The sequence below is a fragment of the Telmatherina bonti genome (genome assembly GCF_933228915.1).
Source record: "Telmatherina bonti genome assembly, chromosome: 23".
NCBI lineage: Eukaryota > Metazoa > Chordata > Actinopteri > Atheriniformes > Telmatherinidae > Telmatherina > Telmatherina bonti.
The window spans coordinates 7852376-7879003 of record NC_136632.1 but is presented as its reverse complement, the minus strand read 5'-3'; the positions used below and the strand labels follow the sequence as shown (position 1 = coordinate 7879003).

Sequence of the window (26628 nt, the reverse complement as noted above, 5' to 3'; positions counted from 1 at the left end):
TTTGCCATATTAACTGATGTTAGAGAGTATAGCTTGTTCAGTCTGAGCTTGTTTAAGTTATTCAAACAGTCATTATTATCTTGAATCTAATTTGAGAAGTGTTCTTAGGAAATCTCTGAAAGTTTGTAGTCATACAACACATGTTTTTAATTCAGACGTTGATGTCTTGCCACTTGGCTTGGATCCAAAAGAAGAGAGACAAAAAAAAACCAAGTTTTATTTTTAGGATCATGCATCATAAGTGTAGATACATCAGTTACTTTTTCTCACAGTGATTCTGGTTTTTAGTCAAGACAGCCCAGTGTGGCATGAATGCAGACAGATGACATGAATTCCAGGAATTGTTGCTCATGAGGCTGAGAAAGAGCTGAAATGAATGTTTGCTGAGTAAGAAGTTTAATGAGATGAACCACAGCTGGACAGAAAGAACCTGCAAGACAGAGGCCAGTTTGCGAATTAAAATGGTGTAAGAGCCATTTATTCTCTCTGATAAGTAATTTTTAGCCCTGTAATTAGCAGGAATTCAGCCGTTTCTTGTAAAAAATGTATGATTTTTATGTCTATGATTTTTGAGAAGTTTTTCTACAGGACAATAAATCCAACATGGATGTCTCTATCCACCTCTTACCTGGTTTTAATGGGTTCTGCCATCTATTTGTAGTGGAAATAAGAAAGTTCATGAGAAAGTTGTTTTAAGTCTGGGTACAGAAATGAAAACCAGACAGAGGCGTATAGTGTGGATGAGTAATCAGAATGGCAGACTGCCATTCAGCCATCCAGTTAGTACTCGGGGTAGGGGGGACGGGGGCTGTTTGGGGGAAGTACAGGAGAATAAACTTTTGGTCCCACACTCTAAAATCATCGGATTCAAAACGATCCAATCTGGATCACTATCACTTGAATAAACTGTGAATAAACTTGCCCATGCACCAGCTGGTTTGCTCTATAATACTTTCATTCTTCTTCTTCTTACTATATTGTCAGTGCTTTTCACCCTGTACTATAATATGATTATAGATTATAATAACTCTTTTAAAGCAGATGTCGAATCTTTGAGAGGTCACCTGGTTTAATATAATAATAGTAATATTGTTTTTAAGAAAGACTTGAACTAATTTTAATATGTCATAAGCGTCTTCTACAGAGCACAGACCTCCCCTTAAGCCAGTGCTCATATATCATAAGCTTTAAAAAGCTAGAGTAAATTCCTGCAATCCCTCTCTTGATCCATATCTGACTCAAAACATCGACTCTTCGACCATGCTCTGACTAGATTCGTAAAACTAATCCTGTTAGTATTTGCCTAATTCTGTTGAAAGAGAGACAAACCAGCATATCCAGGCGTAAACAAAGCTTCTAAATAGCACTGGATTACTCTGACTAGTTTGAACAGCGTGAGAAATTTTATATCCAGTGTTTTTAAGGGTGTAGACTCTACTAGCTGCTTGCGCAACTTTGGAACAGGAAATCATGAGACTTGATTCTTAGTATCATTTATAAGACAGCAGTTAGTCATACGCTGCAGTTTGCTCAAGTTGTCATCTTACTTGCAGAGCTAAGGTAATTGTACTTCTGCTATAAAAAAAATTATGCCGTTTTTTTCAGATGAAAAACGTGTAAACCACTAAGCAGGGACATTATGCGTCATTGTAAATCAAATCCGATTCCTGTAGTATACACAAGAAGAGGCAGCATTTGTACTTTTGTTCGCCTCACTCATTCTACTGAAAAATAATTTTTTCTATTTAAGGATTTTATCAGACATAAACTGTCACTCTGTGTTTGAGTACTTTAAAGATGACAGATTGTTCATGACAGGTCTGAGTTAGCCCATCAGATATACTTGAATAAGCATCATTCTCTTACTCATGGATGCTCCAGTCATGAGTGTGTAAGTACATACCGTTACCGTGTTAGTTCAAGTTTGTTTTTTTTTCTGTAAATGTCAAACCAGTGGTTGAAACCTCAAGGTGACCAGACCTCAAATACTAAAGTGAAAACATGTTTTTCCTTATCGTTTTACTCGTAATATTCCCCCATTAGCTATGGAGCATCATAACAAGGACCACCTTTGTTGTATCCCATGAAAAATGTCTGAAAATAAAGGAAAACTTAAACTAAAACAGCAACATATTAGTGCAAAATAAAGTTCTTGAACACTCTGCATTTAAATAAAGTTTATGTTTAGCATGTTTTGCCTGGCAAGGGTCTGTTTTAATCAGAATGTCCCAACGATAATTTCCATATTGATTTGCAAAGGATTTCTCTGATTTCAACTGTTGATGTTTTTTTTCTGCCACCATGAGGGTTTGCTATTTTCCACTTAACAGATAAGATAACACGCCTCAGTTGTCTATTGTATGGATTGTTTTGGCTTTGTGAATCAACCAAACATGTTGTGAGCGTTAAAATCTTTGCAGACACGTGTGACTTACTGTATATTCGATATGTTTCTGGCAGACGTGTTACTGTATGGAATTTTAAATGCTTGTAAAAAAAAATGTCTGGGCTGAGCAGAAACAGATGTTCCCAAATCTACATTCACAAGTTTTCATTTACTTTTTATACATGGTGTAAGCTTTTGTTTGACCTCACTTGTGACATTTTAACCAAATATTTGTCTTTTGTTTTATCAAACTAATAACATCTCACAAAATTTAACATCTCAAAGTGACAATACACATAAAAAATGAGACCAGAATTTGCTAAAAAAAAAAAAAAAAAAGGCTAATTTTCAGCTAATATCCTTTGACAGATGTCATAATATCACCCTAAATAGCAAAACAAAACTAAATATTAACTCAGACTATAGAATAAATAAAGTTGGAGCCACACAAGAGCTTTAACAAAATATTTAAGGCATCCAATGACCAGTCTTACATTTTCTAAATATCTCATTTATCAAAACTATCTATGTTTACATGGACAGGTTTAAGCAAGTGATGGCCTCATTTCACCAGTTTTGCTCTTCTGCTGTCTCACGTTCTGTCTGCTCATATAAAATCATTTCTAAATCTCAAAAAGCCAGTGTTGATTAACCAAGGCAAGACTCAAAGTCTGTAAGTCATGTTTACTGATAATTGCCAGTACATTTTGTAATGTTGCAGCATCAGGTCTTCATTAAGTGACTGAGAAAGTAAGCCAATTGTTTTTTTTTCTTTTAAGATGGGAAAAGTTTATGTGACAAATTTATTTTCTAAACAGGTTAAAAAGCATATGTAACACTTCTTAGCATCAACAGTTGTCATGGAAATGTGATTTACATCACTAAATTGTACAGAAAACTTTCACTTGCAAAAATAAACCAGAGTCCTACAAAGATTTTGTTCCAACACGAGACTAAATCCGGTGAGTTAAACGAGGGATGAGAATATTATTCAAGTACAAGACGAGCTGCAGGGTGAAACTAAAGCGCTCAAACAGAAAACCATCCAGATATGTAAAATATCTCAGGTCTGATGAGCCTCCCGTCAGAGATTCTTACAAATGATTTGTGCCTTCATACTGACCAGTCTTACCAGAAAATGACACACAAGCAATTTAGTTTAAACTTAATCTGAATCTAACCAGAATAAACATGGAGTTTCTGGGTCGACCTGCCAGCGAGCAGGTTAGTTTTACAGATTATTAACATGGTGTTAACTCAGAGTTAAGCAGAACTCGGTTCCCTCTAATTGAAATAACTCCAAGTTTCATTCAACCTGTTTTTTCCAAGTAGACTTATCTTGTACTGGAGCAAAACCCAGAAGGCAAAAACACCAATATGCAAAACAAAGAATTAATAAAGCAAAGACAGCAGTTTTGTCAGGGACTCCATATTAAATAATCACTTCTGTCAGTTTGAAATAAAAACAAAACAATGATTTTGATCCATAATATACTTGCTATAACTTAAACTTATAGTCAAGTGTACTTATTAAATACACTTCAAGTATACTACTATTTGCTAAGGGAGCATCAGTCAATGAGTTGACCTTATTTGACAAGATATAAGAAGTGTCAGTACTTTGTGGAAGATAGAAGTAAAATGTATATTAATCTAAAAATATTAGCTTTACTATGAAACAATACATGTAAATTGAATTATTAATGTACTTAGTCTTATACTTTTCTTCATACCTTTCAGCATAAGTCAAGTTTACTTTACTATTGTATAAAATAGTAAACTTCAAGTCATAAAAAATAAACTTCAAATAAACTGTATTTCCTGAGTTTTAGAATATATTAAATTGTAGAACACTTGAACACTTGTAAATTGTAGAACACTTGAATAAACTACTTTTTGGTAAGGGTACCTCTGGCATCTGGCTTAGCTATGGCAATGGAAACTGTTATGTAGAGGGATTGAGCTTTGCTCCACTTGGTTCATGTCGTGTTGTGGCCGAGTAAAGATCAAGAGAGATAATGGAGAGTTCAACTGAGAAAGTAAAGTTTTGGGACATGTTTCCTGAGACAAATACCATCAAAGTTAAGTATGGGCCAAAGAAAACAAGCTGTTCCTTCCAGCTAGTCCAAAAATACTGCTAATACAAATGCTGCAGAGGGACTTTATATCCGTTAGTCTTCAGGCTCATCTCCGGTTTCAGCAGCTCCAAACTTTTTTCTCTGTTTTCAAGAGAAATTTAAAACTTATTAGATATAAAGCCTATATTAAATTTACCTTTATTTAAAATATTAAAAAAAAGTCTCATGTTTATTCAATTGCTTTTTTCAATTAGTCATTCATAGTTTCTATATTTTTATTTCTGGTTTTAGTTCTATAATCAATACTTCTGTTTGTGATTCATTTATTGCATATTTCCTGTATGCTTGTTGTAAAGCATTTTGTGATTGAAAGATAAAAATAAAGATTATTTAATTCAGTTAGACAATAAAATGCTGTTTTTTTGAACATGCTAGCATGGCCAGGCTATTCAAAGAACCACTGTAGCTGAGAAAGTTGTCTCTGTGATTATGATTAGTTCCTGTGACTTTAAAGTAGCAATATGCAATTTTTAGAACATAAAATACATCTTTTGTGACTTGTTTTGTTAACGTTCACTGTACACATAATTCAGTGGCATACTGAGCTGAGGAACCACATTTCACAACCCTTTTGTTCCTGGACGCTGCGCCACTTTTACACATTATTTCACTTTAAAGCACCGCAACTGAATACAAACACACTGGCTGGTTTTAACGGGACCGTGGCATACTCACTGAAAAAAATAGATGAATTTTTTTTTTTTTTTTTTTTAAAGGTCATTATTGAAGGAAGTATGAGGGGAAAGAGAGTAACAGACTGACTTTTACTGGCTGGAGATAGCTCCGAGTACAGGTAGGATGCAAGATGGAAACCAAATCAGGAATCTTAAATAAATCCACCAAAGTTCAATAGCGTGGCTTTAACCAGGACAATTCTTGTACAATCAAAACTAAAACAATATACTGGATTTAACATTTTCTCTCTAACTCTGTGGCTTTTCTTTAAACCTAAAAAATATATGTTAATGTTTCTTGGCTGAAGTAGAAGCCATACAAATTAAACCTGAGACCTGACACATTGTTGTTGCTTTTCACTTAACTGACATGTGTATTCTTCCAATGTTCATGTCCTTTAAATAGGCGAAAACGAAGCCAAATAATTCACGCAGTCACTTGTGCTTCTAATGAACTCATTAAATGTACGTAGTGTACGTAGTGTACGAGTTAATCCATAAGTTCAGTGTGTATTTAAAAATAAAATAAAATAAAATAAAAAGTCCCCTGGAAAAACCCCAAGATTCAGGAAGTAAGAGGCTAGTAGCTACTGCATGATGTCAGCGTTGAAACGTCATAACTGTGTGTGTTGAGCAGAGGAAAGCAGCTGGTACAAACACTTTCTCAGCGAAAGCAACACCGCTACACGCGCGCGAGAGAGGCACGAGGAAACAACGCAACAGATCAGATCTGCTCTTGGTAATGCAATCTTACTCTGACTTCTTATTTACCTGCCTGTAATGAGAGATAAAGCAGCACAGATCGCGTTGATTCTCCTGTTTCTGATCGCCTCGTGTCTTGCGGCATGCTACCCCGTGTTTCCCTCTCTGTGTTTCTATTCGTTTCTCTGCGTGATTGAGTCCATTTCAGTTTAATAAACTGCGAAAATAGCGGGACATGGTTAAAAATGTATGCCACATCAAAATAAAAAAAATAAAAAAGAAACCTCTCCACCCCCTTCTTCATCTTTACAGCTCTTCCTGTTGATGAAGACACACTGGTCTGGCTTCCTCACTGGTAACATTTCTCAAAAGGTAAGAGGAGCTTTTGATTGATTTTCTGCAACAACAACAACAAAAAACTGCCTTGAAATAATGTGAACAATGAAAAAATGCCTTGTACTGTCTTATCCACTTATACTTTCCACCCTCTCTAACTGTTGCAGGAGGATCATATACTTGGGAACCATGGTGCCAGGAGTGCTGAAGCTCTACGGCATTGTAACAGGACTCTCTGTTCTTGCATTTTTTTACTGCATAGTGGACTCCTTTGGTGGCCTCATGTACAGCCCGAACAATCACTACATATTGGAATTGGAACATCACACTCAGAGACAGAGACAGTCATCTTTGAGGAACAATCCCTGGGGACCACCTCTGACAAGAAACATTGGCTCATAAAGGACTTATAATTTATTGGACCCTTCAACCCTTTGGAAAGGCACTGGACTCCTTTGTTCCGTCTGTGAACTCCTGTTTGCCCACCTCCTGTAAAAAAAAAAAAAAAAAAAAAATGTTGCAGCTGATCTGAACTACAAATTTTTAGACTAATGTTACTGCACTACTGAATAATGATTTGCACTAAACCTTTTGTTTCTTTAATAAATTTTCTTTTTGGTATTTTTCTTTGTGGCACGTTCATTGCAGGTCATCAGATTCTGAAATGAGATTATATTGGGAAAAGAAAACATTGTGCACTAATTCAAGGACTGAACAGTAAGATGACACCCGAGGGATTTGCAAACCCACATGACCAGCAGGTCCTGACAAAGTCTATACTCGCTAAAGGACGAGAAAAAAAGAAACAATACACAAGGCAGAAAAGAAATTATTTCTGAGGTTGTGCAATAATCAGCCCCTCAGGTTTGACGTCGGTCTTTCCGGAATAGCGATAGGAGTCAAAGATTTATAGTCTGAGGCAACATAGCTATGAGTATCTCCGCTCTTAATAAAATATTTGTTTTCTAAGTGTGTAAGGAGAAGAAAGCAGGGGGACAGTATGTCATGTTTCACCAGTTTGAGTTTGTGAACAGAAGACTGGTGGACTGACTTGTCAGTGTTCCTGAGAAAGAGAGTAATAAATATGCCCCATTTGACTGATATGTTCAACACTTTGTGGGGCTGTTGCAATAATTTTTAATGGAACTCCGATAGGAAAGATGATGTGTGTGAGAGAGAAAGAGAAAGTGAGCCTCTTAGGAAGGTCTTGTCCTCAAGAGTTTATTTATGCGGGATTTATTCCCATCCCTCTCTCAATCTAAACAACAAAGTTGTGAGTGTTTTTCTGTGAAGTATTTCCACTTACTGGGTTGGAGATGGGGTAATTTTGGACGTTCACATAAAAGAAAAGGACCAGTCATTCAAGTTTACTCCCATAAAGCCTTTTATGAGCTTCCTGAGGTTATCACGAATTAGTCAGTTCCAGCTGACTGACTTAGAAGCTTGTCTTCATTCACAGAATAATGGAACCAGAAAAACCACTACAAGGAGTTTTTAAAGCAAACCATTTATCATTCCAGCTGATAGACATAGGTCATGAATAAAAGGAAGCAGCTTGTGATTTTACTTTGAGGATTTCCAAAACCTTTCTCTTTCATGACACAGCATATGTGAAACTTCTTTTTGACAGTGAAACGAGATTCTTCTGAATCCTCCTCCACCTTCCTGATTCAAGACTTTTGTTCTTGCTATATAAAGGCAAATCAAACACTACAAAGTGGTAATCTGTTTTCACTACCTACAATTATTGTGACATACAGTCACATTAAAGACAAGAAGTTTAACAGCTTGTCTTGTTTAAAACAAGAAGTTAAAATGTCACAGCTGGTCTTAGTTTTGAGAAAATAAACGTCATATTCATGTTATAACTTGCAAAGTGTTCAAACACTGACAAGCTATAAAACGTTGTGCTTAAAAGCACCTGAAACACCTCGGGCACTTGGCACCCACTGACGTGAAGAGGACGTGGAGGGTCATGCGTGAATATACATCGACATCTTGTGTTGATTCATCCAAACTACAACTGTTGCTTTTACCTCATACAATAAAATAGAGAAGTTATTGAGATTTTTCAGCTTTTAGTTATTTTTCTCTATTTTTTACTGATATTTTGGGCAGTCCATGAACGCCTCACCAATCTAACTGTTGCAGCATGCTTTTTTTTTTTTTTTTTTTTTTTTTTTTACTGAAGGTGACTAAAAAGGCGTTCATATCATATCATGAATCTTAATCCTTCCTCCATCAGGACATCAGGACGCGGGCAGAAGCACCTGCTGACTTAGCACTACCGGGTTTTTTTTTTTAAATGATCTGTTCAAGTACTTCCCACCCCCCACTGGTTTTCAAAGCGCCACACCATCAACCAACAGAGACAGTGTCGGGGGACATCTCGGACATTAGTGAAGCCGGTATTTATTTTTTATTCTGGGAGGTCCCTACTGGTGGACATGCTCTGGAGACTCGTGGTCCTCGCTGGGATGTGCGTCCCTGTCATATTTCTGTTTGGGGCTGAGAGTAGCAGCAGCTGGGGGAAGACGGTGACTTTCCGCCGGACTCAGAGGGATGAGAGCCGGGGACAGGTGCGCGCACGCTCCAGGAGGGACACGATCAGCTCCTCCAGCCCTTCTCACGGTCCAGCCTTCACCTCCTGTCGGAACCCGCTCACCCCAGCCGAGATCAAGGTTCTACAGGACAACACTCGTGAGGTGAGGTCTATTTCTATTATCAATCAGACTAATTTTAATCTGGCACATATTAGTTTATTGGATGATTCATAGGCGTGGAAAAATCGAATAAAAAAATCGGAAATCGGGATTTTTTTTGCTTCACAATATTAAAATCTTTTTTTTTTTTTTAAAATAAAAAAATCTATTTAAAAAAAATTAATCCACTTTAAAATTTGTTGTTATTTTTATTGTTTTTATTTATCTTTACTTGTCTTCTTGGGCATTATAGCAGCATGATCTGGCTACTGTGTTGTTATCCTCATCGAAATCAAGAAAAACGATGAGCAAAAACATTCTTTTTTCTAGATTTTCTTTTATTTTTAATCTACAAAAATCAGCAATGTCGAAGAATTGTGAGAATCACAGTTTAAATCGAATCAGCACCCCAAAAATAGGAATTGAATTGAAACAAACGCATATCATCACAGCACTAATGATTAAAGTTATAATTTACCCATCAGATAATACAGATTCATTTTTCTTGACAAGGGGAGGCAGTGGTATTGTTTTGACATTACACCAAAGCTTATCAGATGATAGGTCTAACATTTAACTATTTATGTTATTGTAAGTTTCTGTGTTAGAATAGTTTTACACTAGACAAATGTGCAGATGTGAACCTTTCTTTCCTCTTTCTCTCCTAGACAGGGTTTAATGGTGATGATGGATCCTATGTAATTCTTACATGGGTGGGCGATGGAACAGGTGTAAGTAGCCTTAATATTTTGCATTTTGTTTAGAAAAAATGGCCACAAAAGCCTCTTTCAGAATGCATATCTCCCTCACTTTGAATCATGATTGAATCCTAAACTGAGAATCTGATTCTGGTCTTTAAAGTTTTAACTATGCCGTATTTCTTAGGTGATCTTGGTACTTTCAACAATCAGCGTCCCACTCGATTCTTTCATGGAAGGAAGCTCCTCACGACTTTATCGAAGGTGAGCCGCCGTCCGGTCTCCACAGTCACCCCACTGTATTTGGATTTTGTTTAATATCTGTATCTCTGCTTTCATCAGTACGGATTATGGCAAGTCCTTCCATGACATCTCCCAGCGTATCAACCACACCTTAATCAGAGAGGAGTTTGGAGTCAGTGTTGGACCTGGGAGCTCTGTGAGTGAACGGCTGCATCCTGTTAATAAAATGGCTCTCAAACTGGAGGCTTTACAGGCCTCTGCTGTCTTTGTAAATGACACAGATGAGAGCATGTAAATGAAAACAGATGGAAGATGTAGGAGAGAAAACAAGAAGTTTGTGACCCTGGGTTTGTGGTGCAAGGGCAGTTTCTGTTTACTGTTTTGCATGTGATTGAGAAGTTTGTGAGGTTGTGACACAAAAGTGTGAAGACATCTCGCATCTTCTATAACTGACTTAAGACATATGTTATGTTACAACACAGTCAACTTCTCAGCACTGAGATCTTTAAATATACTTCCAGAGAAATCTACAGACCATGAACAGGACTTCATATTAAATTCTTACAAAAGTGATGTTCATCGTTGAATGTCTTACATGACAAAATGTTTTTTTTCTAAACTATCAGAAATACTGCTCACATCAGCCCTTAACTGACTTTGATTACAGGTGATACTGACTGCAGACACTCCTGTTGTTAACCATCCTGGTGGTATCATCTTCACCTCCACGGATGCTGGTGCAACTTTCAAGTTCATCCAGCTGCCCTTTCACCTGGTTCAACCAATCACATACCACTTCCTCAACCCAGACTACCTCGTGGGCCTCAGCATCGATGTGAGCCTCTTCATTGTCACCACCCTGCCCACTTTCTTCTAGATTTATATCAGCGGTTTCCTTTGTTTAGTACAATAAGGCACAAACACAGTCACAGATGATTATCACACACATCAAGGACACACCTTAAAGTAAAAGCAAACATTCCTCTGTTTCCTGCAGGGCGGTCTTTGGCTTTCTCTGGACTTTGGCATTCAGTGGACAAAAGTGCATGATGGAGTGCATTCTTTCTCATGGTGAGAATAATCAGGGAATTAATCAAAGTGAATCACTGACTCTAAAAAAATCTAAAATTGCTCAACGCGAGGCAGTTTTATTCAAATACATGAAAAAATAAAGTGATTAAAAAAAAAACACCTCATGATATAGCTGCAATGTTTTTTTGTGGTTGTGTTTAATGTTTGTAACTTACTCTTTCCATTAGGGGGGCAGGGATAAATCTGTTCTTCAGCTGCAGCAGAGTAGACGCAGGTAAGAAAAAGCAGCAAACTTTAAAAAGATAGTAAATTATGGAAATAAGTGTCAGAGGATACTAAAATATCCTCAATATTGTGCATGAAAGGTATTAAAGCCATTTATTTACCATGCATGCTAATTGAAATGATAATTGTTCATGGAGAAACTGATGTAGGGCCAAATAAAATAAAATTTTAAATGTAATATTTTTTTAAAATAAAATCTTAAGTTTATTACAGAGAAAGAGGGATGGTCAAAACAACAGTAAACACCATCCAAAATCTAGATTAATAAAGACAGTTTGCAACTGTCTTTGCAACACAACTTCAGGTTTTACATTTCTGTGCTAAAACTGTATCAAACACCTAAATGTAGCAAATAGCTACAAATATAGCTAATAGCTAGAACTGTTGCTAACACCCAAATGTGACACAGCCACAGTTCTAGCTAAGTGCTGCAAATTTAGCTAACATCTACATTTAGCAAATAGCTACAAATATAGCTAATAGCTAGAACTGTATCTAACGCTTAAATAATGCACAGCTACAATTCTAGCTGAAAGCTATAAATGTGGCTAACATCCACATTTAGCAAATAGATACAATATAGCTAACAGCTAGAATTGTAGCTAACACCTAAATGTAACACACCTACAGTTCTAGCTAAGGACTACATATGTAGCTAACACCACATATAGCAAATAGCTACAAATATAGCTGACAGCTAGTACAGTAGCTAACACCTAAAATGTAGCACAGCTATAGTTCTAGCTAAAAGATACAAAATATAGCTAACCATTACACATGTAGCGTAGCTACATTTTTTCCAATGCCACATCATAAAACCTAACGAAAGGACTCTTCTGGATCCTTTATTCCTTGGATCCAGTTTTTCTGCGTTTGTGTGTACTGGGGTTGTTATTCAGACTTGTGTACACATGTTGAGACTGTTCCATGAGGCTACATATTTTCTGAATGCAATTTTTTGACATTGAAGTGTACCTGAGTTTGAGAAACTCCTTTTTCTTTTGTCTGCTAAATGATGATGGCTGCTTTTAGTGGGGTACGCCTGGAGGCTTCTGTCAGTCAATAAGAAGTTTTGTTCTTTCATTTTCAACAAGCAAGTGCTTTGCCAAATTGAATAAAAAAAACAGCATACAAGTCAGCTACTGGTTGATGTTCTGCTACGACTTGCAGGCTCTCATAAATCTTTTTTTTTTTTTTTTTTGCTTTATTGTTTGTGTAAATTGTAACTGGTGATATCACAGCAGGGAAACTCAAACAACAGAGCCGATGAACTGGACGTAGTTGGACTTGATGCTCACAAGATCATATCAATAGTTAAGTGTTCAAGACCCTGAACATGCCTTGCCAAGCTCATGCCTGGCATTGAGTAAATGCAGCTAGAGCAATGAAAATCTAAATATGGTTGTAGACATCAGCATTACATGTAATTCATTTCCAGATACGGTAATATAATTTTATCTTATGGTGGTCTTTGATACTTGGCAACTATTCTAAAGAAGTGTATGCATTCTTTACTTTGATATGATGCCAACTAGAGGCAGCTATTTTTGGAGTATTAACAGACTATCACAGAATCAAAAGAGACAATAAATGCAAAAGTGAGTGGAAATCACCTTTTGCCTGAAGTGCCTTTTTGTGGCTTCAATATTTCTAAGACAAATGCATCTCATTCGTTAACAGATTTTAAATATAGTTTTCTTTTATGCTATTCTATTCTAATGGAAAATGCATGGCCTGTCCATATGTATGCTGTATGCAGATACAATTATATGACATATTTCCATTGATTATGCTTATATTCTTGTTACTCTAGTTGAGGCAGATGAGAGAGGAGATTTGTTGCTGAAGAGGACAAAAGATCTGGGAAAAACCTTCACCACAATTCATGAGGACATTTTCAGTTTTGGATACATTGGAGCTTTTCTGTTCTTCTCGGTGATGGAGGATTCGGTAAGCTGCGTGAGCTAGACATGTATAATCTGCCACATGAGCTTTTCTATTATGAATCATGTGCAACACATTCCTGTACTGACAGTATTTTATTCCTAGAGATCTCCTCGAGTGATGTATTTCTCATCAGACCAAGGAGATACCTTCAGTCAAGCTCTGCTTCCTTCTGCATCCACTGAGCAGGTAAGAGAAAATAACCATAGTTTTATGTTCTTGCTCATCTTTACTGACTTAGAAAGCAACAATAAGGTCCAAATTTCAGGGTGATCTTTTTAAAGATTTGGAAATGTCCAAAAAAAACTGCATCTAGAAGAAAGAATATTCCTACAGTAGCTATTTGGTTGTGGTATTAACCTCTGGAGCCTGCTGCTGGAAACACGTGGATCAGTAGCAAAAATCACAACTTTATTGATGATCCCCCCTCTGTCGGTTGACAAATATGATTTATACCTGGTTTATAAACATATTTTATCACAACAAGTCCAAGAGAAGAGTAAAAAGTGAATAAAAACAGAGAACAACTAGTTGTTAGCAAGTGGGCGTTTCTGCTGAAGGGTAAGTTTTCTTCATGTGAAATGCAGACTGGTCTGGTTTAGATCAGCTGACGGATTCCACTTACTGCCTCGCTACCCACCAGAAACTGCTGCATATTATCAGTAAACACTACAGCACATTAATCCACACTGCTTCCTCAGATCACACTGTTACACTTTGGATGACGAGCGGCTCCAAGCTTCTCACTCTCTGCTTTTCATCAGACGGGATAAAGCTGGACTTTGGTTTCATTTCTGCTTTTTTGACCAGTTTAATAATTTTGTTAATGCTTTGCATCTTGTATTTTCTGAGGTCTTCTGGATATGGCAGAATTGGACAGTGATATACCTACTTCCTGGGATGTTTTCTGCATTTGACTGCTTGCTGTAAACATTTTCTTTACTATGAAAAGGGATCATAAGATGATCCAACAATATTCTCTGTTGTGTGTTCTCTTTCTTTGCTAGTCACAGTTTTGTAATACTGCAACTATCTCTGTGATGGATGTGTTTTGCAGCCCCAGGATGGTGTGTTTCTCTTGCTGTGAGCTTCTTTGATCTTAATTCCAGATATCTAACTTGCTTGATTGATGAAGAAATAACTAACACAGCTGTTATGCCTGAACTCTTTTTCTATATCAAATGCTTTCTAAATATCAACACACTCACATGCGTTGGCCTGTTGTGACATTAAAGAGGCTTGTTCAGTTTAAGAAGAAAAAAAACCCAAAAGTGGCAACATTTCCGTTTTCAGCACCAACTGAACACACACCTCCTCTGATGAAACACCCACCCACATGTCTTGTTGACACTGCAAACATAGTTTGTCTCTCACGATAATTAGATGAAGTTTATGGTGAAGATTAAATTGGTCATCAAAAACAAAAACAAACAGAAGAAAACCCCTGCAATTGCAGATTTTCTAACCCACATGTGCTTTCTCTCTTTCTCCTTCTCTGTGTTTGCAGTTTTACTCCATCCTCGATGGAGATGAGGATATGCTCTTCATGCATGTGGACAACCCAGGAGGTATCACACTAATAAGGCAACACACTCACAGAACAGTTAGTCTCTTTGTCCATATTTTCCATTCAGGATACATGGCACACACCTACAAAGGCTTAGCAAAATGCCTGACACATATTTGTGAGTTTGCCCGCACAGGATGAAATTTATAGCTCTCAGCCTCTTTTTGTTGTAATGGAAATACTCAACTGGAACTGGTCTCGCAAGTTCTCAGTGCTGCTGACAAATCAGCTAAGTGTGTGTGTGTTTGTTCATGCCTTTCCTGCACAGCGTCTTTGTGCTTTTCCTTCTCTTCTACCCTCTTTCTCCCTACGCTTTCTTCTGTCGTCTATTCTTTTACTCATTCATAATTCCATTTTTCCTTCGCATTTCACTCCAGTTATCACTGTTTAGGACAGATCAAGGGATTTTTTAAGCTGCAGGGATGAAGAGGGGAGGTTTGGGGTAGAAGGAATATAGCTTTTGTCACCTGGCAAGAGGGAGGTTAGGGTTACACTATACACAGCTGACAATTGTATCTTTGAATCAGGATGTAACACAACTACACACACAAGACCACGTACATCACTGCTATCAGCTTTGCTTGTCTTGCACTTCATGCATTACTTGACACATGTGTGAGCTTAACATATAAATTATGATTGATGATAACTTGATTCTGAATTAGAAAGTTCTTTGTCACCAGTTGACAGGAACTGGCTCTCTTTTCTGATCTAAGTTCTCCAAAAAGTTGGGATGGTGTGTAAAATGCAAGTAAAACCAGAAAGTAGTGATTTGCCAAGCTCATAATTCCAGTTTTTATTAATAACAGAACAAAAACAACATATCAGATGTTGAAACTGAGACATTTCACTGATGGAAAATTGCTTCTGATCTGATGGCAGCAACACATCTGTGCAAAGAGCATTAGTTTAATCTAAGTAGCATGACTGGGCATAAGAGGAGTATTTTAGAGAGCGAGAGTTTCTCAGGTGTAAAAATGGATAGGAATTCACCAACATCCCTCCATATATAGTGTAAAATATCAACAAAAGTTTCAGAGAATCAGAAGGAATCTCTGTGTGCTTAGACAACACTGCAGCTCAAACTGGATGCTGGTAATCGGGGGGTCCTCAAGCAGCACAGTATGTAAACCAGACGTGATTCTCAACTGGAAATCATTTCAGTTTCAACATCTGATATGTTGTACAACAAGTACTAATGAAATGTACAAAGGTTGATGAGATCTGCATATCACTGCATTCTGTTTTAGTTTACATTTTACACAGTTTCCTGTGCAACTTTATTTGTTGCAGCAATCAAAATGCCATCCATCCATCCATCTTCTACTGCTTACCAAGCAGCCTAAGCAGGGAAACCCAGACTTCCCTCTCCCCAGCCACATTTGCCAACTCTGCGGGGGGGATCCCAAGTCCTTCCCAGGCCAGCCGAGAGATATAATCCCTCCAGCGTGTCCTGGGTCTCCCCTTGGAGGGACGTGCCCAGAACACCTCACCAGGGAGGCATCCAGGTGGCATCCTGACCAGATGCCCGAGCTACCTCAACTGGTTCCTCTCGATGCGGAGGAGCAGCGGCTTCACTCTGAGCCCCTCCCGGATGACCGAGCTCATCACCCTAAGGGTGAGCCCGGCCACCCTGTGGAGGAAACTCATTTCAGCCGCCTGTATACGAGATCTCGTTCTTTCGGTCACGATCTACAGCTCCTGACCATAGGTGAGGGTAGGAACGTAGATCGACTGGTAAATTGAGAGCTTTGCCTTTTGGCTCAGCTCCTTCTTCATCATGACAGACTGGCACAGAGTCTGCATTACTGCAGACGCCTCACCGATCCGTCTGTCGATCTCTCGCTTCATCCTTCCCTAACTAGTGAACAAGACCCCGAGATATTTACACTCCTCCACTTGAGACAGGACCTCACTTTAGACCCGTAGAGGGAAACCCACCCTACTCCGGCTGAGGACCATGCTCTCAGATTTGGAGGTGCTGATTCCCATCCCAGCTGTATCACACTTGGCTGCGAATCGCTCAAGCGAGAGCTGGAGATCACGGCCAGATGAAGCCAACAGGACCACGTCATCTGCAAAAAGCAAAGACCCAATCCTGAGGCCACCAAGCCGGATTCCCTCAATACCTCGGCTGCGCCTAGAAATTCTGTCCATTCTGTCTGGCAATGCGGACCAAGCTCTTACACCTGTCGTGCAGGGAATGGATAGCTCTTACTAGGGGTCCGGTACCCCATACTCCTGGAGTACCCCCCACAGGAGTCCCTGGAGGACACGCTGAATGCCTTCTCCAGGTCCACAAAGCACATGTAGACTATGAGCTGGTCCACTGTTCTGCGACCAGGACAAAAACCACACTGTTTCTCCTCAATCTGAGATTTGACTATCTGAAGGAACCTCCTCTCCAGGACCCCTGAATAAACCTTACCGGGGAGGCTGAGGAGTGTGAATCCCCTGTAACTGGAGCACACCCCCCAGTCCCCCTTCTTAAAAAGGGGGACCACCACTCCAGTCTGCCAGTCCAGAGGCACTGTCCCCGATGTCCACGTATTGCTGCAGAGGCGTGTCAGCCAGGACAGCCCCACAGCATCCAGAGCCTTAAGGAACTCCGGGCAGATCTCATCCACCCCTGGGGCCTTGCCACCAAGGAGCTTTTTAACCACCTCAGCAACTTCAGCCCCAGAGATAGGAGAGTCCACCCCTGAGTCCCCGAGCTCTGCTTCCTCACCAGAAGACGTGTTGGTAGGATTGAGGAAGTCTTCGAAGTATTCCTTCCACCGACCCACCGACAATGTCCCGAGTTGAAGTCAGCAGCTCCCCATCTCCACTGTACACAGTATTGATGGTGCACTGCTTCCCCCTCCTGAGTCACCGGATAGTTGACCAGAATCGCCTCCAAGCCATCCAGAAGTCTTTCTCCATGGCCTTGCTGAACTCCTCCCACACCCGAGTTTTTGCCTTGGCGACAGCCGAAACCGCATGCCGCTTAGCCTCCTGGTACTTATCAGCTGCCTCCAAAGTCCCACAGGCCAAGACGGCCCGATAGGACTCCTTCTTCATCTTTATGGCATCCCTCACTGCTGGTGTCCACCAATGAGTCCTGGGATTACCGTCACGACAGGCACCAATGACCTTACAACTGCCTCAACAATAGAGGCACGGAACACAGCCCGCTCAAACTCAATGTCCCCCGCCTCACTCGGAACATGGTTGAAGCTCTGCTGAAGGTGGGACTTGAAGCTCGCTCTGACAGGGGACTCTGCCAGACGTTCCCAACAGACCCTCACAACACTGACCAGCTTCCTCCCCACCAACTGAGCTAACTGACCACCAGGTGGTGATCAGTTGACAGTTCCGCCCCCCTCTTCACCCGAGTGTCCAAGGCCTGTGACCGCAGGTCCAATTATACTACTACAAAATTAAGCATTGAACTGTGGCCCAGGGAGTCCTGATGCCAGGTGTACATATGGACACTCTTATGTTTAAACATAGTTGTGGTTATGGACAATCCATGACGAGCACAGAAGTCCAACAACAAAACACCATTTAGGTTCAGAGGGGGGACCATGCCTCCCAATCACTCCCCTCCTAGTCTCACTGTCATTGCCCACAACACCATTGAAGTCCCCCAGCAGAAGAACAAGGGAGTCCCAAGAAGGAGTACCCTTCAACACTCCCTCCAAGGACTCCGGAAAGGGTGGGTACTCTGAACTGCTGTTCAGTGCATAAGCACAGATAACAGTCGGGACCTGTCCCCCCACTCGAAGGCGGAGGAAAACTACCCTTTCAGCCACTGGGGTAAACCCCAATGTATCGGGACCAAGCCGGGGGCTAATAACAATGCCCACACGTGCTTGGCGCCTCTCACCATAAGCAACTCCAGAGTGGAATAAGTTCCAGCCCCTCTTGAGGGTACTGGTTCCAGAGCCCAAGCCATGCATTGAGGTGAGTCCAACTATATCTACCCGGAACCACTCACCTCGCGCACAAGCTCAGGCTCCTTCCCCACTAGAAAGGTGACATTCCACGTCCCGAGCGCCAGTTTCTGCAGCTGTGGATTGGACCGAAGGTTTTCTGCCTCTTGCTGCTTCCCAGCTCACATTGCACCTGACCCCCACAGCTCCTCCCGCACATGGTGAGCTCATGGGAGGTGCCATCAAAATGGCAAAAAATAAACCAAGTGGTCACACTGAGCTTCAACACATATATAGTTTGTTGCATGGTCTTCTAGCTGAACCTGAGCTCTACCCACCTGACAAAGACGGTTGTGTTTTCTGCTTTACACCAGATACTTACTTTGGGACCATGTACACTTCAGATGATCGTGGGATCTTATTTACTAAGTCACTGGAGCGCCACCTGTTTGATGGGCAGAGGAAGAGTGATTTCACCAACATTACGTCACTAAGAGGAGTTTACCTAACTAATAAACTTGATGTGGGTAAGTTCTTTTTCCATCTCGATCTTCATCCACCTGTGCACTCAGTTGTATTTAAACTGCAGCTCTTTTTTTTTTTTTTTTTTTTTTTTTTTTTTAACTAATTTCTCATTAAAATTGCAAAGAAATTCTTCAGTCAGTTCCAAGGTTGGTCATATTTCTTAGATATTTGTGTTAATCTGACTAAAACTGGGCTTTTTAGTTGCATTTAAAGACTCATCTAAATTCAAAAGGGGTTAGATGAAAAATATCCAAACTTCTATATTTCTACGTATATTAGCTTTTTTTTTTAAAGTATTGAAGTGTAATTGCATACTCATACAACCAAAATAACTAAGAAATTTATTCTTTTATCAGCAGCTTAGCATGTTAGAAATTGTAGCTGCGTTACTTTTACATATTTTTGCAAAACATAAATGATATTTATGTGTTTTGACAAACAACAATTGCAATTTGCAGGTGTTTCCATTGTACAGTGTTTAGCGCATAAGCCTCAAGTGTCAAAATCTCATTTAGGTGACGAGATTTTGTGACACTTGCGGCTCATGCAAGGTAGCCACGTAGCATTATTTTGTTCCACACCACACCATCTTTACTGGAAATGAACTGATCACAACCCCCGTCACGTCCGGGAACACGTAAATGTGAAAAAAGTGGTTCCATGACAATTATGTGATATATTTCTATATCAAAACGTCTGAAAAACCACCTCATGAGAGTTACTGTGCCAAAGGAAATAGATCCATATACAACTCTTTGTATCAGCTAAGACTTTTGCAATTTATTCTTTTTTTAAAAAGAGGGGTGGGTAACCCTGTTACATCAAGTCAACTCAGTAGTCAACTGTTCGGCATTGGTAGGTGGAGCTTCCCAGCATGCCTTGCGGATTCTCTTTCTGTTTGCACCAGTTTCCAGTGTCCGGTACATTGCATCAATTTAAAACTAACTACTTTCAGTCTCTCCCTCCATGGTGGGGTCTCGCAACAGCCATGTACAAATAGAGCTGCTCCTACCTCTATCTCTGATGTGTGCCTCTTTGAATCCAGCAAGTTTTACATAAATTCATGGAGAAACTTCACTTTTTTTTTAAAGCTGCTTCCATTCACACTGTGTCAAGTTACAGCTGAGTTCTTCAACCAGTAGTGTCTGTTTATTACAATCTAAATTAGCTTAGTTGGTGTCAGGTAAGTCTTTTTGCAAATTGTTTAAAAAAGAAAAGCCCTCCAGAGTATTGCAAGTGTCTTTGTTCACTTTATTGCCTTCAGCTGTGCTGCATTGAGCAAAGTTTGAAAAACTGCATAAGTAAGACAAGGTCCACAGGCACTCTAAGACCAGAAATAAGAGAAACAGCATGCTCTTCAGTCTATGGTGCATTACAGTTGATCAACAGATCTGTCTGTAGTAGCCAAAGTTACATAGTTAGTGGCAAATGGTTGATGCAACATTTAAACATAATTCTGTGATTAGATGACATTTAATAATTATTTCTGCAAAGATTTTTTTAACCATCTTTAGTTCTTCATAACATTATCGTCAAATATTCAATAACTTTCTTTGATATCTACAAGTGCACTAATATAGAATGAATCCTCTTCACAATAGAAGAGTTTTATCTTTTTGCATTCATATATGCATGTTATAGGAGGTGGCCTAGTGTTAATGGGACAGAACTATGGCTCTGGAAGTCATGGGTTCAAATTCCACAAGTGACATTAACCTAATATGTCTGCTCAATAGAACTTCCCACCTCCTTTCTTGTTTTGAGAAAGCATTCGTCTCTCTGCATTTTTTAACACTTCATTTTGTCATTGTTTCAAGTTATTTCTTACTTTATCAGATTGGAAAGAATACTGCACATCTGCTAGCTGCTGGAATGGGCTGGTGCAGTGTCCTCTGTCAGAAGGAGACACATCCAGAGATGCCTTATGTATAAGGTGGTTTATTCACCGTACAGTGGTGGTGATAATAAGATTATGTTGTACTTTCTACACACCAAAAACAATCATATCATAATGAAATTACAATTCTACACCATAATTTCAATAATCTGCCCCAACGCTCTATGAGCAGTTCAAAAAATTAAAAGTGCTCCCTCTATTCTAACTTATCTACTCTCATTCTAACTTAGTTATCTTCTGAGAAAAACAAGTAAATCTAATAATAACTAAGATCCTTTGTTCTGTTGCAGATGGCCGTATAAGATCTGTAATTTCCTTCAACAGAGGAGGGACGTGGAGGCAGCTTAACAAGCCTGAGAATGTGGATTGTGGAGATCATGTAAAAAGTGTATGTTTAATGGAAAAAAAAGTCTTAACACAGCCTTGTTTTTTAAAAATCCAGGTCAGAAAACATTTAGTTTTTTTTTTCCCAGTGCAACCTTCATATTCATGGAGAACACAGTCGAAAGAACCACATAGTCCCCATGCTGGCTCTGTCTGAGCCGACTGCCATCGGTCTTGTTATCGCTCACGGTAATTTTAAGAGCATTTATGGCCAAACAAGACTTTCAGTCCCAAATCAAATATATGATCAAATGTGAAAGAAAGATCTCTTTTCACCAGGTGGTGTGGGCGATTCTCTGTCAGCATGGCAGCACCCAGATGTGTTTGTGTCATCAGACGGGGGCTACAACTGGAGGGGTTCACTGAGGGGCCCTCATCACTACAGCATATTGAACTCTGGGGGGCTCATTGTGGCCGTGGAGGCCCACCGTGAAGGACAAGTCAAGACTATCAAGTACTTGAAAGATTTATTTTACCTCTGGTAGTTCTAGGGAATTTCACTTTCTAAACTGGGTTTAATTTAAGCTGTTTTTACCACCAGATTCTCCACTGATGAAGGCCAGTGCTGGAAGTTGTACAATTTTACTAAGCAGCCTTTCTTCTTTGCTGGCCTAGCATCTGAGCCTGGCACCAAGGCTATGAATGTCAGCGTGTGGGGCTTTAGACCTGAAGAAGACGGCCAGCCCATGTGGGTGGCCATCACCATTGATTTCCAGAGCCTCATTACCAGAGAATGTAAGTCAAGATAAACTTTAATTGCATCTTTAACCATATCACATAGAACTAGAGCCACAACAGTGCATTAACAATTCAGTCATCAGAGAGTCAATGGCACCAATCAGTGCCAACTATTTGTATGTGCTGAAATCACCTGGTGGTCTGTAGATTAAAGGTGGACTTTTTGTATTGTTGTTTGTTGTATGAACTTTGGTTTCCCTCTTTTCATATAGCATTATTTATAAGAGTAAATCCAGTCTTTAATCTTCTTTCTTAACTTATCTCTGCAGTGTCTAAAGGGGTTCTACGTGACCACAGTTTCTGCCAAAATTACAGCAGTTTTCCCCTCTCCACTTTGCTCTTTCAACTTATTTGAATGAACTTGAAATGATTATTGTAGCCACATTCCTAAAGGACCTTTTTCTAGGTTTTTTTCTGAACTGTTTGGCTTCGTTACACGAGTGTTACGAATTTGCTGTAATTATGTGTGATGTGGCAACTCAAATGCTGCACGTTTGCTTAACCGGTTCACATGATACTATAAATATACTGTACAATTTTGTCTTTAAATGGTACATTTAGAGTTATTTTGTTATTAGATGGTTACACATGACTGTCACCATTATCATTTAATTTATTAGGTAATGACCAGGACTATGAGGAGTGGTTGGCTCATTCGACAGATGGAGTAGAGTCGGAGAGAAATGGCTGCATTCTGGGTATGAAAGAGACTTACAGGAGGTTAAAGAAGGAGTCTGTGTGCAGAAACGGACGAAACTTTGTGGTGAGCAAGAAGCAAAGCTCCTGTTTATGCACCAGAGAGGACTTCATATGGTATGTAAGATGCACTGTTTTTTTAGAACTGCATGGATGCCACTAATAATCAGAAAAGTTGGGGAATTTTTATGAAGAGGAATAAAAATCTTAAACCTGAAATGTGTTTATTTGAGCACTCATTAATTTAATCTGGAGAGTGTCAGTGTAGTTTCCTTAATGAAGCCTTAGTTTGATGCTCTAATCCCTCATAATCCACACAACCAAGCAATTAAAAAAAAAAAAAACTCCACAGGATTCAGTTGAATAGTTTACTTGAAACTCTGACAGCAATTTGTTCAGCAGTTCTCAAAAGTATGAAAAACAATATAATTAAAAGAAATAAAATAGAGAATGAGAGGTAAAAAAAAAAAAAAAGCTGTGCGGCTTTCCCCCACACTTGCCTGTCATCCCCGGTAATCTCCGACAGGCACCCACTGCATGCCGAGCTAATCTAATATGCAAATCACCGTAGAATCACTGCATCCTCTAACTTAGAAGACATTTTGACATGAACTTAACAAAGCATGAAAAATGTTATCTTCGTTTTAAATCAAATAAAATGACATGCATTTTAAATACACTAAAAAAAACAAATATGAAGTCTTTAAGTCATTTATAACTTAAGTTCTTAATTAATAGAAAATGGATTTAGGCTCCGACAATCAGCTAATTTAATTCATACCATAAAAAGAACTTTTTTTTATTCTACTAGTAACAGATTAATTAATGGGAGGTAAGGGTGCCACAAATTGGTATAAAAAGGCACACCTCTATAAAGGGTTAGTTTTTCCAAGAAAAGATGAGTCACAGTTCTTTTTTCCATTTCAGTGTTGTAAATAGTTTTGGTATTTCAAGGTTTACAGGGCATAAAACTATAAAAAGAATGTGAGAAAATGGGTAATATTTAGTACATAAAAGGCCGAGCGTAGTAACCATTGTTGGGTGACTTGTGTATCCCTCCGGAACACTGAATGAAAAACATCAGGAAGACCTCTGAAAAGCATTTTCACTCAACACTGTTCACTGCTGCTTCCAAAGATGTCAACGAATATTTTACCAGGCGAAAGAGATTCAGAAAGTTTACAGGGTTATCTGGGCATGAGCTGATGGACAGGAAGACAGCGAACATGTGCGCTTTAGTAGCTGCTTTAGGAAAAACTGTGTTTGGCTCTGGGGTATCAAAGATTAGGAGGAATCTGTCAGGATTTGATCAGTGAAAGATGCCAAACTAATTCTCATTCTAACTTTTCACTAACATGTTTCTGTCATCACATTTTAAATTAACTAACAATAAACAAATGAGCAAATTACATATTTAAGTTTTTATAACATTTTTTCTTCAAATTCCAACTTTTTTCATAAAGGCAGTTTTAACTGTTTTACAGTTTAATCACCAGCAAGAGTCTGAGTCTCAGTTTGTTGAGGAAATTTCTCTTTCTCCTTTACAACAGTGATTATGGTTACTATCGTCACTTGAACACTTCAGAGTGTGTGAGACAACCAAGTGCTGCAAATAAGACCTTGGAGATGTGTCTGAATGGGGAGGAGGATGAGCTTCTCACAGCAGGGTAACTGTGACTTCTGTTCAAGCTGAAGATCAGTGTCCACTCACCACATTCTTCCACATCTTTTAGCATTTTCTACATGTTTATAGGTATCGTAAAGTTCCGAGTGACAGGTGTGAGGGGGGATTCGCTCCTCATCTTGCAGAACAGACAGTCATCCGACCATGTGGTGTGAAAACCAGCCCAGGGCCTCCTTCCAAGTCTACATCTTCAGTAACACACTTTGACACACCGGTGAGTAGGTTTGCCAGGCTCTTTGCTTCTTCATTATAGTTATTTCCATGATATATCAGCTGTTTTTTGTATTTTCAAGCGAGAAAGGCTGGTGTTGATCCTGGTGTGTACAGGAGCAGTTGTCGTTGTCATCGTAGCGATCATCTCTGCGGTGCTTGCTGTCAGAAGAGTGGTTTCTAGAACCAGGTGAGTAAGACGCAAACTGCTGTATGCCCTCCTTTAGACTCGAAGCAGGAGCCAGTCATGTATTTTTTTTTTTACAGGGCACCTGTGTACCGTTTCTCCAACCTACGCATTCAGGATGATAATAATTGCATTGCACGGGATCTTGACAGCGGCACCAGCAGCAATGGCACAGCCTGCCACCAAGACTCAGATGACGTAATTTATAACTATCATAATTCATTCTGTAGTTTGCTAAATTCATTTTCCTGTTTCTTACTGATACTTTTATCTTTTCTTTTTGCCAGGATCTTCTTGAATGACACGTGGCATTCAATTTAAGTGGATAACATGAACAATTGAAACCAGCTGTGCTGAAAAGACTGCAATCTGCATTTTATTTTGGAGGATTGTTGCATCAAGTTCTGCTTTCTTATGAGAAAAAAAAAAAGAATGTTAATTTATTAAGCTAATTATTTCTTTGTTTTTTTTATTTTTTTTATTTGTACAGTATTTTCAGTTTTCATATACTGTTTTGCACCTCATATTCTGCTTTGTTTATTTTATATAATGTGCATTCCCCAAAAACACAAAGTTCCTTCTACCATGTTCTCTCAATTGTCTTTAAGTGGAAGAAAGGGCTAGATTTTATATGTGGAGAAACTCTAGGAAAAGAAAAATAAATAAATGAGATATAATAGCTACCATTTCATTTAAACACAACATTTTTGGAAACTAAGATGGAAATATACTTGTTTTAATGTCAGTAACTTGGGAAGTTTATTTGTGTGGAAGTAAAGCTGGTGGGATGTTTCTCTCATCAGTAGGGTCTCAACTCTGCTTTACAATACCTACTTGCGAACTGTTGGGGGCGCTATGAGCAGCAAATCAGGTCCTTTCTACCTAAAATTCAATAAAGAAGAAGAAAACGAACGTTGGCATTCCTTAACAAAGATGTTAACTGAGAGATGTCTCACTCAGACTGAATTCTTTCACCAATTCAAGGGAAATAATTGTATATGCTGTAAGATGAAAGAAACTCTTATAGTATATTTTTACTGTACAGTCAAATATTTATTTATGCTTGGTCAAATTACACAATTTGTGTCATAGCAACGTTTATAAGCAGGTTACTTATATTCATGCACAGGCAGTTGCTGAATGAAATGTAAAGCAACCCCCATATGTATTTTTTTGGTTAAATGTTTGTCATGTTTTACATTTAATTAATTTGGATATAGTTGTCAAGGAGCTTGCTTTATGTTTATTTCTGTTGTAATTACTATTTTAATAATTTTCTGTTCTTTATGAATGAAAGTTCACAAAAGGACTGAATTATATGAATCACCTTTGTAGAAGCTCCAGCAATAAATCTTTTCATAAACAATATTGGATTGATGTTTGTCATTGACAAATGACAGAAAAATTGACAAATCAAGTAAAACTGCAAAATAAAGGGTTTGTCTACAAGCTGTAGATTCTGTTCTTGAAGCAATGGGCATGTGGAAAATAAAATCTGTAACAAAAGTTTATAAACCCGAAGGTTTTATTTTCAATTATATGCGATTATGTTTGCAAAAATAAAACAAAAGCATATTAAAGATACAAAATCAAGTCCTGTTTGCAAGTAAGAGTATATCAAGGGGCACTGTTGTGTTTAGGGTTGATTATAAAATAAAGAAAAGATACAAATTCTATTAGAGATTT

At 38.9% G+C, this 26628-nt stretch overlaps 1 protein-coding gene and 1 long non-coding RNA gene across 2 annotated transcripts; both read left to right on the top strand.

Annotated features, from left to right (window-relative positions):
* Window positions 1–5844: 5844 nt before the first annotated feature.
* On the top strand, window positions 5845–6809 carry LOC306773428. The gene is made up of 3 exons (XR_013771799.1): window positions 5845–5937; window positions 6213–6272; window positions 6404–6809. It is a non-coding gene; the product is annotated as an uncharacterized lncRNA (long non-coding RNA).
* Window positions 6810–8683: 1874 nt separating this feature from the next.
* On the top strand, window positions 8684–25244 carry LOC306773329 (sortilin; the record flags this gene model as incomplete). Its single annotated transcript, XM_079263119.1, has 21 exons — window positions 8684–8941; window positions 9607–9669; window positions 9824–9900; window positions 9979–10075; window positions 10547–10714; window positions 10877–10950; window positions 11139–11185; window positions 13010–13146; window positions 13246–13329; window positions 14648–14708; window positions 18996–19148; window positions 21334–21431; window positions 21517–21616; window positions 21707–21881; window positions 21969–22162; window positions 22786–22978; window positions 24412–24528; window positions 24615–24759; window positions 24839–24945; window positions 25023–25140; window positions 25230–25244. 21 exons carry the CDS (start codon window positions 8684–8686, stop codon window positions 25242–25244), a joined length of 2481 nt encoding a protein of 826 aa, XP_079119245.1.
* Window positions 25245–26628: the final 1384 nt, after the last annotated feature.